Source organism: Dermacentor andersoni, chromosome 10 (assembly GCF_023375885.2).
Source record: "Dermacentor andersoni chromosome 10, qqDerAnde1_hic_scaffold, whole genome shotgun sequence".
Taxonomy (NCBI): domain Eukaryota; kingdom Metazoa; phylum Arthropoda; class Arachnida; order Ixodida; family Ixodidae; genus Dermacentor; species Dermacentor andersoni.
In genome coordinates, this window is record NC_092823.1 from 93,748,088 (window position 1) to 93,762,576 (window position 14,489).

Here is a 14,489-nt window from a genome sequence, read left to right on the forward strand (position 1 = left end):
GGACCGGAGAGCGAATAGGAAAAGCAGAAAATAATTTGAGAAGAAACGAAGACGGTGCTGAATTCCCTCAAATGTTTACTGATTCCCAAAGCTTCAGCAAGTGACAGAAAGTTCACTTCTTTTCCTCTAAGCGTTTCGGGTGCCTAACTTCCGTTCGTGTCCCACCGGTTATTGTTAGCCTTTGTGGACTCCTTGCAAATGGAAATGGGCATTCACGGTGGTATAACCTAACGAAAGACATGTAATCGTACAAGAATGTGGTCAGATCATTAAATGTCTTTGGGGCAATGGTCCAGGCTCTACTTTTCTTTTTCAAGGGAAGGGGGTGTCACGTATGAGGGCCTGGCATGGTTACAGGAATACTAGTTCCCAGGCAGCAGGTCTGTGGATAAGACAAGCGAAGTAACTTAGAGGCAATCCCTAGCAGCCCCTACTAGCAAATTGCTAAATATTAGACTACATTGCCCATTCGTACATAAACATGATCGATTCGTCTGCCAAGACTTCTGGATATTTTCCTCGCACAGAGACGCAGAAATAATAACCTCAGTACGCTAAATTGCCGGGAATTCCCTAGCTTCATGTTGACTTCACTGGTGATATCAACGTGACAGCAGCAATGGTGTCAAGATTAACACTGTCAACTGTCCCGAATTTAGCGGTACGGACCCGATTTTTTAGCAAATGTCCCGAGTCCTCACTTCACGGAGTGGAGACAACCAAATGTCTCAACTATAGCTTTTTTGTATTATTGAATAACGGTCAACAAATCCCATTTCCTTTTCATCATGACTACATGCTGACAGCTTGATTGTGCATTTCTTTTGTCTTGTGTTGCATTGTCATGGATGAAAACATAATTGAGTGTAAAAAATGAAATGTGTATCAAAACAGCACGTTATTAAGCGCAAACACTGACACATGCTTGCAAATGAAAGGAACCCTAAATAGTTGACGGTTTATCTTGGGGCCAACTGAGATTTCTTTTTCGAGTGCATGCAAAGGGCATAAATGCTCTCACTAAATAACCGCTGGACCAATTCAAATGATTTGTTCTACCTTGTAGAAAAAGCTGGATTCTACCGAATGTGGGAAGCAGAATTTTAATTTAAGCTAGATCTCGGATTTTTATAAACGTTGCTGAACTTGGCAGGTCATAAAAAAAGTTCAAGCAAAAGTTTACAGATCTGTAGCTTTGTACCAAAAATAGATATCTCAGTTTTGTAAACTGCACCTGTTTAAACAACTGAAGCCAAAAATTTGATAGAGCTTGTAGTTTACATGTAAATTTCACTGTTTACGAGATTTTCGCAGAAGTACTGCTTGCAAATTGGCGGTGTATTTCAGAGTGGTGTGTAATACGTTGATTTGGGCTGCTTTAGATGTCCGAAGGTGCAGCTTATAGAATTGTGACATCATTTTTTGTTGCTTAGTTACAGAGTTCAATTCAACTGAATGCTTTATTTATCTTTCTGCGAAAGAAAGCAGGAGTCACAAAAAGCTACTACAGCGAGCAGCTTGATGAGGTGGCTTCCCCCTCTAGATGACAGCAATGGGCTGTTCGCAGAACAAAACAGAGCATAGGGAACACATTACTAGGATGGTTGAAATATTTAAATCTTAGAACTGAGGGACAACCTTTGTGTATAACAAGCAATTTTAGGGGAATTAAAAAAATTCTACAGAAATAGATAATGTGACAACGTAATATGTTAACATATGAAACAGTTCAACAATGAAAAAGATGAAAGAAAAAAATTGCAAAGTTCAGTAAACACCAATGAAAGGCAAGAGATTTGTTTCACGAGCATGTCACGAACTTCTTGCATTGATATGTTTGCAAGGTCCACGCCATTTTGTTGTTGCAAGTTACTTAGCAGTGAAGGTAACCAGTATCGAATCATTTGTTTTGCATAGTTTGTACGACAACATGTTAAATGCCATAGTTCCTGATTACGAGTATCATATGTGACAGTTTCTTTTAAGATTGGCAAGACTTCGCAATGCAGTCTTTCCTCTTTACACTTATCTTATAGCAGCGACAAAGCCTGAATTCATAAAGTGAGGAAGCTTTAACTATGTGTAATTTCGCAAGTAATTCAACCGTGCGAGACGAATAAGACATTTTGCAAACTAATCTAATAATTTTCTTTTGTAATAACAATAGCTTCGTAATATTAACTGGTGTATTTGGGCCCCAGACAAGAGCGCCGTAATTAAGAAAAGAGAATATTGAGTTACATAGTAGTAGATAAGCTGATATCGCGAATGTTGCACAATTCCGCTGCAAGAAACCAATAGTGCGCGAGAGCTTGCCAACAAGAAGTCAGTGTGTGCATCACATGACATAGTCGCAGAAAAATAGCTGCCAAGAGTTTTGAAGGACTGAACACATTCAACTGATCTGCCATTGATAAATAGAAGGTACAAGGGAAGCTCTTTGTGACACGGGTGAAACATTATTACTTTAGTTTTACTGACATTTAGCCTTAGGTGGTTTTGTGTCGACCATAGCTGAATTAAATCCAAAGTAATGTTGGCACGATTGGCTAGCTCAGTGGTGGAACGACCAGAGAAGAGGCTAGTATCATCAGCGTAGATGACGTACTTCACCGTCTCATCAATGCTTACGATATTGTTGATATATAAAAGAAATGAAAATGGGCCTAAAATACTTCTTTGAGGCACTCCTAGACCTGTTTTAAGGACGATGCGAACCCGTTAATCTCTACATAATGTGTACGGCGTCGTAACTACAATGATATTAAAGAGTGGGCATTACCGCTTATACCGTAGTGATTAAGCTTTTGGAGAAAAACTTGATGGCTAAGGCTGTCGAAAGCTTTTGTGAAGTCATGGAACAAGCTTAAAACTAAGTTATGGTTTTCAAAATTTTCGAGTATAAATTTTTTATGAAGTATAAAGTTGTCAACCAGTCAACTCAACTTTACATTTATTTTAAGGTTTTCAGCAGTTAAGTAGAAAAATACTGATGGCATAAATAAAACAGCTCTTTCCTGCAGTCAGTTGATTATAAGTTTCAAAGTGCAAATAACACACCTCATCGAATTCAGTGTACTAGACGCCAGAGGAAACGATTTCTCCTTTCCCAAGTATTTAGAAAGGAGCTGCTGAAACAAAGCTTTTTCTGAAGGAAAAAGCACAATGGCAACAAACACAAATTATTGTATGTACGACTGTGGTATGTCTCACAGAGTTGCAAAGAAACCTTCTCTTTCAACGCCATTCACAGTGCGTGGTCCAAATGTTACCCCAAGTAACAATTAGTAGGGTGTAAGCCTAGTGCTATCAATTTGTAGCGTTAGCTTTGTCCATTCTAAACGTAGGCTCACTGTTTATAATATATAATTACTCACCTTGTTCTTTTTTTTCTTTTGTCATTTACAGAGTACCACTTTATGAGCTACAGCCCCGCCCTGTTAGCAACTTCCAGTGTGGCTGCAGCTGTCCACGGCCTCAGAGGACCACTTTATACAACACGTGCACAGGACCAACTCACGTCAACGCTGGAAAGGATCACACACGTCCGGACGGTGAGTGTAGTGCTGGTTTGAAGCGTCTGAACCAAATATTGAATCAGACAGATTCGCTCACTCGTTTTGCTAAGCTCATCTCTAACCAACTGACTCTCATGACTATAACAATGTGCGATGTTCATTACACGTGAGAGATCATAGGATGAGCAATGGAATATGGAAAGTGATAGATGTAACATGGGACAGGAGGACGGGTGTATGGTTTAGAAAGCTAATGTGGCAATGTATTTGGGCAGGTCATGTAATGCAGAAAGCAGATAAGCGGGAATGGAACAGATGCCTAAGGAACCTAAATTCAATAGAGCATGGCAAATGTTCAGGTGGGGTGATTAGGAAACTTCTGTGCATAAAATGGAATAAGCTGATGCAAGACTGGTAATTGCAAGTGACTCGGTGAAATGTCCATCCTGCAGTGGGATAAAAATTGCCTTATGATGGTGTGATGAAGTTAAGCTCTATAACATAACGCTGCTAAACTGTATATTGTGGACTGTGTGTTGAAATGAAGAAGCTAGACTAACGTTCAGCTTCATTTTTCTACTAACCAAGTCAAGATGTTGGTATTCCTTTCTGGCTGATTTTTATGGTGTTAGGACATTATTTTGCCATAGTGTTACAACCACAAGGATCAAAGAACAATAATAGCACTGTTGGGTTGTGCATAAGCGAATGCAATTAGATACATTGCCGTGAGAGGAAGAAAGGAAGGCATAGTATATACCCCTGAAACAGGGGCATGCATTTTAGTAATTATATAAAATAGATGCAATGAAAATTTTTCTCACAAGATATGTGTGGTCACTGTATTGTGCATTGAAATATCACAAAGAAATTTCAATGCAGGCAGCTATATTCAGCCTGGTTGCATATTACAGAGTATAGCACTGTCAAAAGTGCAATATTGCAATGCAGTTGCTCAGTACTTTTAGCGTTCAATATATACACTTCTTAAGTAACAAAAATGTTTTAGCATACTGTTACTCTCCTGCTGTGACTACCCCTATAGAAGGTAGCAGCAGAGTATTACTGGTATATTCAGATGTCTTGTATCCTCTTTGTCTAAAGGTAATGCGCTCCTTAATTGAATTCCTTAATTATCGATTCCTTAATAAGATTGATTTCAAAGAAGCAATAAAAGTGAGTTCAGCAGATGTTTGTTTTCATTGCATAGCTTACAATCTCGCGGATAGCCTTGGATCTGCCAGATTCCTGTATGAACCTAGATGCTACATGCACTAGTGATTATTATAATTATATACGAATCCGCTGTTATACACTATTCCATTGCTTTTTAAATGGCTGTGTCATGCTAAACCGAGCTATTTACTCTACTGCCTGGCATGGTGAAAACACTCGAGCAACCGTATTATTCACACAGTGTATTCTCTACCTCTTATGCATTAAATTTCGTCCTGTAACATAGCAACCATTGTGTCTTTCTCAGTTCCCAATTCTTTGGAGCTTCAAAATTATTGTGCCTAAAATCATTAAATAATAGCCTAATCAGTTTCATGTTTTCACAGGTGGACATCCGACGTTGTGTCCTTGAAATTGAGACACTGATGGCAACCAGTGTGGCTGCATTTCAGCAGCAGCAGTCATATGCTAAGGGCGGCAGTGCAGCAGTGACGTCATTCGCAACCAGCAAAAACAATGCACTTGTAGCGCCCTCCAGTGCTGACCCCAGCTGCAGTCAACCGAACACGCCAACAGATGTTCAGGACATCAGCTTCTAAAAGATGGATCCTGCATTGATGTTCAAGACATCAGCTTCTAAAGGATGGATCCTCCTGTAGTTCTTTGCCGTTTGTTTGTTAACATGTTTGTCTGTTTTGTCTTGTTCCTGTTACGTTCCATGTCTTACGACTTACGAGTGTTCTCGAAATAGCCTGTTGTGGCAACCTTTTGCCTTTTAAAGGTTTTGACACTTCCGTTGCCTATTTTAAAGCATTGGCTTTACATTAAAGTCATTGGTACTTTTACAGTCTTCCAAGCCACTGCCTTGGGTTAGCAATGTTTTTTCCTACATACAAGCCATTCAGTATTCAGGCAGCATTGACAATTCCATTTAAGAGGGGAAGAGCAGTTCAAGACATGTTGAATGTATACAGCGCTGTAAACTACTCATTTTCTTTCTTTCTGAAAATATTGTTTTCCTTTTTCTTTGCATTCTTATGACAAGGGTTGAGCAGGAGATGTACTTCATCTGCGGAACCATCTCTGCTCACTTGCTACTGTTCATGTCTTGTGCAGGATTTTTTTTAAAAATGTGGTCTATCTTCTAAATTACTTTGTGTGATTTGAAGTTCTGCATCTCGCATTATGTGTTCCACATTTATGCATATTCAAGTGCTAGATTTTTGTACTTTGTATCACCAGTATCTTCATAAAAAAACGACAGCAACCATATTTCGGGTTCATTTAAATGCTAGGTATGTAAAGTACATAGGTCATTCTGTGTGAAAAAAATTATTTTTAGTACGGAGTGCTAGCATATTATAATGGCTGCACATGAGTGTGTGTGTGTGACGCTACACGTTCGTTACCTGGCAAAACAGCAAAACCAAATCAGTGCTAATTTGGCACCATGCATATTATACATATCAGACATAGTTAAGCTCTTGTGGTCTTTATACCCTGGTGCTTGTAACGTTCACTGACTAGTCCATGGCTTTTTGCCAGCGGTTCTTTATCTTTTATTGACAGATCTCATGAGATTACATGAAGGGCATCTTTTTACTTGTAGCCAACTGCCTGTTTTTATCTTGCAGTTATGACTGTCCATTTTGCTAGGCTTAGTGTCATAAAGGCTTATGTACACTTGAATAAGGTGACTATTTTTGAACCAGTGCTAAATAAACTTATTTTGCATTTTAAGGAAAGGTCTCAAATTGGAATAAGGAAGCCTTGTTTAGGAACGTGCCATCCATTAAAAAAGAAGGTGGTGTAACACCACTTGAAATTCACATATTGTACTCTGTACGAGACTGACTGCTGCATTGGATAGCTTGTTGCCTAGGCTGTGTCTTAATATATTCTACCTGTGCGTTTTCTTGTGTATACAACATAGTGTTCAGTCGAGCTATATTTTTATGTGTGTTCCAGCATTCTATGCTGTAATTTATTGAATTAGCACTGCACCAAAGGTCAAAATGGTCCAGGCATGTCTAGTCCCTTTATTTCTCTTTGTTCAACAGATATTTCTTATATTCACACTAAAAAACAAAAAAAAGATATCTTCCTGAATGTTTACATTTCCAAGCATATTTCTCACTGCCAAGCTGGCACCACTTGACACACCACAACATACACATAAGTCCCTGCCATTATCACCTCACACACATCTAGTTTTCTTGCTTTTCTTTTTACCTTTCTCTATTTTGTATCATTTTTGTTGTCCCCATTTTGATCGCGATTAATGTCCATATCACCGAGCATCACGAAAACGCGATTATACTCAGGTGGCCCTTCAGGGCCATTGCTTGGCTTCTATTTTTCCCAGAAGATTCTGTAGCACGTCATTGTGGCATGCTGCTTGAACCATTACAATGGCCCACCTGGTCTGCCACTGCTACTGGAGCAGGTTGGACATCAAAAAGTCCAAGCAGTCTAGTATACAAGCTCACTGAAATCCCCGTATGCAGCTCAAAAAATGTGCATGTGAAGGCCCTGCCTCTGCATGCAGTGCACATACATGTGGTCCCATGTTGATAATACAAGCAATACTGTATCCCATGTTCGTGTGTTAAAGCTCCATCATCTCAACCAATGCACGGAGCTACTACCCGTTTGTGAATCAGGTGCTGATACCTCCAGCGCTTTCGGAACCGCAGAACCAGACCCTCTATTGCAAGTGTAAAAAAGCCAAAATATTATTTGGCAAGCTGTTCATTTCATATGTTTTTCTGGTTTGTGTTTTTGTAACACTGTTACAGTTTGATAAAATAAGCTGTCCTCCATGACAAAAAAAGTGGACATATATATTACCTTTTTGACCTAGGGGATGAAGGGACATCCTCTGTGCACAGTTGGAGAGTTCATATCGTACTCATGGCCGTCCTCATTCTTTCTTAATACCATAAGCCATGTGTAGACGTTGTCTTTTCTTTAATAGATGTCCACATATGGCGTTGCGTTTTGAAAATTGTTCTCACAATGTTCATATGTGTGTACCTCATTATTGCACTCTCAGAATGCACACATTGTTTGCGGTTGAAACATCCATGAGCATCAAGTTGATGCATTGTTCAAAGCTTATGTTATTGTTCCTCATGTACTGTTATGCCAATGTTTTCACCATGTTTCTCAGCCCACTGCCAAAGAACGAAAACATTCCACTGATGGACTGTTACTACCTACATTGTGTTTGTCTTCTATATTTCACAACGTTTAATGAAGATTTCATAGTAATGTTTCAATATTTCGGTGCTATAACATGCTGCAAAGCACCCTTGGTAGATATGTGTGATATGTATGTGCAAGAAGTCTGTGATATTACCAGCGAATAGCACCAGTAGACTGTGATAGTAAACAGTGCACTTGCAAACATAGTTGAGCCTCATGTACAGCACAGAGTCGTTCACTACTTCTCTTTTTGTGAAATTCCCACCCAAGTTTATTCGAATATTGCTTTCCAATCGTAAACCCCTTGTGGTTGGTTGTATACTCAGCTGCTAAATGCAGCTTTTTTCATGCTGTCCTCACCATTTAGGTACATTTTGTTATCTACTGATGTGCCATTATGGCGAAATAAACCAATCTCGCAAATAATTTATCGGACACTAATTAACATGCCTGATGAGTATATGCCAAATGCATCTTTCGTGCGATTTTGAATTTCAGGATTATGTTACGCTATGCATTTTGTGCACCAAACCTTACTATGTGCTGCAGCACTCAAATAAAATAATTTGATTAGGTGTGTGAGAATTAATGTGTTAACGATGGCTATTCGTATGTGGGCACATTTTTCCAGTGCAAATGAAATTGATATTGATGCAAGATCACGGTAACACCTTGGATATATCTTAATTGGATTCCAACCTCTGCACTCCATACACCTTTGAAGAACTGTATATATAAAACATCAGGATGTCAATGTCACAAAATTATGTTCACCATTTCCCCAAGTTTGTTATGTAACACTGTATTGTAAAATGGTCGTTTGACCAAACACATCCCACAAGTTACCGTTAAATGTGCAAAATTTCAATAGGCATTGAATGTTTCATTGATCTTACATTGAATTTTCATGCACAATTGCACGAGTCATGGCATGTAAGTGATATCCAGATGCACTCAACAGCAGTTGGCTAAAAGCTTCAAAGCATTTAGCGATGTCATTGTCCTTCATTTTCACTCTTATAAAAGAATTTCATGACGTAAACTGAGGGGCTCTCTCACAGGAATGCACTATTCTTGTACTTGATGCTGGGGATGCTGTAGTAAATTGTACTAAGCCTCCAAACAATGCAGTATGCCGCCTTGTAGCTGTCATTAACTACAGGCCAGGTGTGTGTTTGTAAAAAGCTGAATGTTTCTCAGAGTGAGTTCTAGTGTTCATTTCTATGCATTATGAAACAATGTAATAAAGTCATTACATTACAGAATTTACTTGTGGAGTCACCATGGTGCCTTTTGTATTTCTGTGCAACTAATATGCATGGTGCGCACAAACCTGCAGTCATCTGCACGTGCTTGCATGTTGCTCTTAGTCTGTTACCACGTTGAGAACAGAACAGCCTGCAGCCCAATAATCAAAGGCAACGTAATTGAATCAGCTTATCACCGGAACCTAGTGCGTGAAGTAGTCCTAAGAGAGAGAATAAACTTTATAAAAGAGAACAAGAGCGTAGATAGCTCTTCCGCTCTGCAGGGTCCCCTCGGTCCAGGAGTCCAGCGGCCTTAGCTGCCCTTCTCGCTCGGTTAACCAGGTTGAGCTGGTCCATCGAGTCTGAGCTGGACAGCACTGCCTCCCATTGCCGTGTGGTGGGGCGTGTTATGGGTGTGAGCTGTGGTGTGCTCGCGCAAGCCCATACCGTGTGGCCAAGCATTGCACGTTTATCGCAGTGTGGGCACTTATAGGAATACAGCGCAGGGTGTATGGCGTGGTAGAGACTCAAGTGAAGATATATGTGTTTGGAGTTTTCGCCATATTATGGCTTCCTCTCATCAAAGCATTATGAGGCGGCGGTAGTGTTCTTCGTGAAAGCGATAGTGTTGTAGGATGTGCGTGGTAGGTTAATGGTATGGGCTCGGGGTGGAACTGCTCGGCGTGACCCTCTCGCGGCTCCCAGTGCGCATGCCCTTGGGTTTAGGCGTGTGCCTGCTGATTGCCGCGGGATTAGCTGTTCCTGTCTATCTTGAACAACGACTTGTAAGGGTTTTTCAAGCAAACAAGAATGAAGTCACTCCATCGCATTTGGCTGCCGGTGCATACTGTACAGTGCATCGTCTACTCATATCCATCTTTAAGCCTAACTAAGCATGTTAAGCTGCGTAGGTAGATTACACTTGCGGAAGCCAAATACAGCAGTATTAACCACTGGCTTGGTAAATCGGGAAGGTTGCACAAACAAAAACGATGGCAACACCGCCCTGAAGTTAACGCCTCAGCTCTTTGGCGAAACACATTTTCACATTGTTTGCATGGGGCCAGTTCTTTACCGACAAAGATCACACTGCACCAAAAATTATCTTACAGCTCTTGCGAACTTTTCTGGCGTCCGTAAAGACAAAAGCACCGTGACATCTAACTTACGTCATCGGTCCAAAAAAACTTGCGGAAGGCTGGACCTTCGGTTTTTCCGGTAATCTGCACTCCCTTGAGGTAATGTTCAATCCATTCTTTTATCGATTTTAAATATGTTGATGGCGTCTCTAAATCTCGGAATGTGCTTTGTTTAGACAGGCGCTTTAATAAATTTGGCATGTATGCTGAAGATTCATATGGTTTGCTTGGTTTAGTTTTCCGCCCCAGCATTAGTTTCACTAATGCCTTATGCGCCAAGCGCAAAATGCCGACAACGGCGCCCGTCGCCAAGGCTGCGAAGCGTAGGCCGGCTCGGGCGAGCACTGTTCCCGTCAGCGCCTATGCGCGTACTGTCATGTTAGCGTTCTCGATCGTGATTTGATGCTTCTGTAGTCCTTCGGCGATGTCTTCGAACATCTGTTTCGTAGTTGGGTGCTTTAACACGTGCAAAAACTCGCCAGGTCCACACTTAGCTTCCGGTGCTGCTTCACGTGCAAGAGTGACGGCGGCGGTAGATCGCGGCTGTTCGACGGAGAAAATAAGCAATCGCGCTTTGTTTACTGCAGTTTTAGAGCGATTACCGTGTTTTAATTTTTTCTTGATGTCACTGTGCCTTTAGTGAACGCTTCCGCATTTAAACTTAGAATATTCGTGCAGGCGGTGGGAGGGACCCATTCGCCGTCGAGAATTTCGATCCGGATAGGGCTCGATCGGCATCCAAAGTGGCCGTGTGACACCGGTGTTAAGCAGCAGGAGTATTCTCGCTATAGCGTACTTTTGTCTGCAGGCACCGGCATCAGGAACGATAACTAGCTCGGAAGGTTTTAAGTTGATCATGACACGCCTTATGCACTTTTCTCATATAGCGCGGTGAGTTGTCAGTTTGTTCGCTCGCAAGAAATTGAGAAGCAACTGCAAACAGCGCTCGTTTCAGAGTTGGAGCACTCAACCTGGCTAACGCCGCGAGTTTGCTTCCTCACACTGGGCACACAGCCAAATTCCATTGCAACTGGTTCTAATCGTTTCGAAGTCGAGCACTTACGCAAATACATGTGACATTGCTGAAAAGAAAACCATCGCTAAATTTCGGAAACCTATTGGAACGAACGCAACGTGGTTCGATTGGTTTTTTGCTACCCACATTTCACCGAAATTTGGGAATTCCTATGGGCGACAGTGTCTGCTGTGTCCCCAAGCCTGCACCATACCTCGATGAACCTCGATTATAGCGTACTGCGAGCACAAACAAGCGCCAGTCATCAGGCACAGACTACCTTTTCAGACGGATCAAAGGTGCACCCCGACTCCCAATTAAACAGAACTCCCATTTGTTTTTATCAGAAGACACACGGGGCAGGTAACGTAACAGTTATTTAGCCTCGTTATATCAGTGCACAGTATTCGTATTTACCTTCTGGGAGCACAAAAATACGTTACTGCCTATGTATTGTGGGATGCTATGTGATCTATTGAACAAGAGTCACAGTACTGAGTTGCCTATGAAGGTTAAAAACAGTCGAGAATCTTACCTGTAGCAGTATAGGAACGCTGCGCACAAGTGCTTGCAGCTTACGGTATCCCGCCGCGCACAAAGACTTCCATTTTTTAACCTCGGGCTCGCTCGAAAGGTCATATGTCTTCAAATAAATACTGCTGCGGCTAGCTAGGCAGGACGGACGTTCGCACGCACCGTTCAACGGCTTCCGTGGTTTCGTCGCTGAAATCCTCGAGTTGTGGCCGACAAAACTAAGGCAATCGGCAGCAAGTACCCTTTCGGCTTCGACAAAACAGCTGTATTCTACGCCACAAACGAGAGACTTGAACGCAGCACCAAGCGAAAGAGCAATCGTGAACCTCTGATGCTGATGATGCCTGCGGTCACGTCTCTTCGCATCGGGAGATGAACGGGCAATGCCGGATCAGGCCACAAAAGAAATAAAAAAAAAAGGAGGTCTTCTACACTCTTAAAAAAAATGTTTACACCCTTCGGGTCGTAGCTTGTCCCACAGCGATAATCGTTCATCTGCCTTGCCCGCATTTCCTTTCTTTGACGCTGCGAGCCCGGTACTTGCAAGTCACGAACGGCGTGCGCGTTATCAGTGTGACGCAGCATTCTCGGCAGGAAAGTAGCGAGCGCTGAGTTTTCAAGAAAATAAACGCAAGCACTGCCGATGACGACTATCGGTATGGAACAAGATAAGCCCCAAAAGGTGCAGACTTTTTTTAAATGTGTGATGGGCCTCTGCCGGTGCATCTGCTGCCGCCTTCACAGTTTTCAGAAAACTCTGCTGCCGTGGCTGTAACTTGCAGCGCCACTGTTCTAGGCGCCTCTTCGTTGCTTCCACTGCATCTCTGCGGGGAGGCTGCCCGTTGCCATGGAAGCCTCGTACCATGGCTAGTGCGTCACTGCAATCGTCCACTGCGGGGCTGGGCCGCGGTTACAGCAGGACGCAAGCCCGGACCTGAGCACTCCACTGAGGGCCTCGCACATCAAACCGCTGCCACTGGAATTGTCGTAGATTTCTTTGGCGATGTCGACCTTCTTCGCCCGACTTGCCGTCCTCCATCGCACGGTCTCTGCCCTCCGCATCTGCTTCCGCACCGTCTGCCTTGTGCCGCGCTTTGTTTATTTGGACACGGATTATGGAGTTGCCAGTAGCATATCCTATAGATTGTTATGGGCGCATTTTCTCTGGGTGTTTTAATGCGAAAGCATTATATGGCTAAGGAGGCGGAAAATCCGGTGCTGTCGGCGTTGGCGTGACAAAAGGCTACGAAGCCTCGACCACTGGTGGTAATTAAGGCGAGGTTAATTAAGGCACAGTCAATTTGGTAAGTAAGACACTCTAACTCATAACATTTGTTGGGAATCGAACCATCGACAATTGATGGCATTCGAACTCACGACCTTTGGGGTTAATTAATGCGAAAGTAATTTGGATAATTAGGGCACTCGACCCCATGACCTTTATGGGAGTCGAACGCACGAAACTTGGTGTTCGTGAAGGCGAAGTTAATTAAGGCACAGTTAATTGAGATAAGGCACTCGAACTCACGACATTTGTTGGGATTCGAACCATCCACCTTTGGTGGCATCCGAACTCAGGAACGTTCGTGTTAAGGCGAATTAAGGCGAAGTTAATTAAGATGATGATGGCCTCGAACCCATGGCCTTTGTTGGGAGTCGAACCCACATTTCGTGTTCATTAAGGCGAAGCTAATTAAGGAACATTTAATTACTATAGTTAAAGCACTAGAACTCACGACCTTTGTTGGGAGTCGAATCCTCGACGTTTGGTGGCAATCGAACTCACGACCTTTGGTGTTAAGGCGAAGTTAATTAAGGCAGGTAATTAAGATAGAGTTAAGGCACTCGGACCTACGACCTTTGGGGGAGTCGAACTCACTACCTTTGATGTCAAGGCCAAGTTAATTAAGGCACATTTAGTTACGATAAAGTTAATTAAGGTACTCGAACCCATGACTTTTGGTGGCAGCCGAACCTTAGACCTTTGGTGAGAGTCGAACCCACGCCATTTGGCATTCAGAAAGGAGAAGTTAAATAAGGCACAGTGAATTAAGATAAAGTTAACTAAGGCACTCGAACCTAAGACATTTGGTGGGAGTCGAACCAAGAACTAGGCGTTCCAAGAACCAGTTACTCAACGACTGAAAGAGCGAAGGCATCGCGTGGTGGTCGCAATGCTTTTGCAATCATCCACGTAGGGACAACGAAGTGCCCCATCAATTTCTTATTTTTTTCTTCTTCTGATTCTAGGAGCAGGAAAAGGAAGTAGATATTCAGTTCGATTCAATTTTCGACATCCATATTTTTCTAAAGATCGTACTTCATTTGATTCGAAAACTACCCGTTTCGAATAGTTCCACTATTCGAACAAAGCTGTAATGAAAACGTAGCACGTAGGCTCTTCGGGCGATATTAGTGTTCGGGGGATACCTCCGGATGGTGCGATGCGTATGCCAATCATAACTCTGAATATAATTACAAAAATAATTGCAAATATACATGCCGTACGTGCTTCGTTAACACTTGCCACGTACATTTCACGACGGTCATGCGCAAACGAATAACACTGCTTCGTGTCCGAAGACGCTTAATGGAATGATTTTATTCAAGTATAAAAAAAGGCAGGGAACGTTCAACCAAATGCCATGAGGTC

The 14,489-nt window shown here is 42.3% G+C and overlaps 2 protein-coding genes across 5 annotated transcripts in view; one reads left to right on the forward strand and one right to left on the reverse strand.

The window, feature by feature from the left end:
- Positions 1-9,170, forward strand: part of LOC126544393 (G1/S-specific cyclin-D3-like) — a 57,250-nt gene extending 48,080 nt beyond the window's left edge. The window contains exons 4-5 of the mRNA XM_050191707.2: positions 3,409-3,554; positions 5,081-9,170. Of these exons, the coding sequence (XP_050047664.1) occupies positions 3,409-3,554; positions 5,081-5,293 (359 nt within the window). The 3' untranslated portion in view covers positions 5,294-9,170. The remainder of the gene's footprint in view (positions 1-3,408; positions 3,555-5,080) is intronic.
- LOC126544386 (uncharacterized) overlaps positions 1-12,481 on the reverse strand; it is a 206,226-nt gene extending 193,745 nt beyond the window's left edge. For all 4 annotated transcript variants that reach the window (XM_072284956.1, XM_050191697.2, XM_055062542.1 and 1 more), the window contains exon 1: positions 11,838-12,481. The gene's annotated coding sequence lies outside the window, so the exon portion shown is untranslated. The remainder of the gene's footprint in view (positions 1-11,837) is intronic.
- Positions 12,482-14,489: the final 2,008 nt, after the last annotated feature.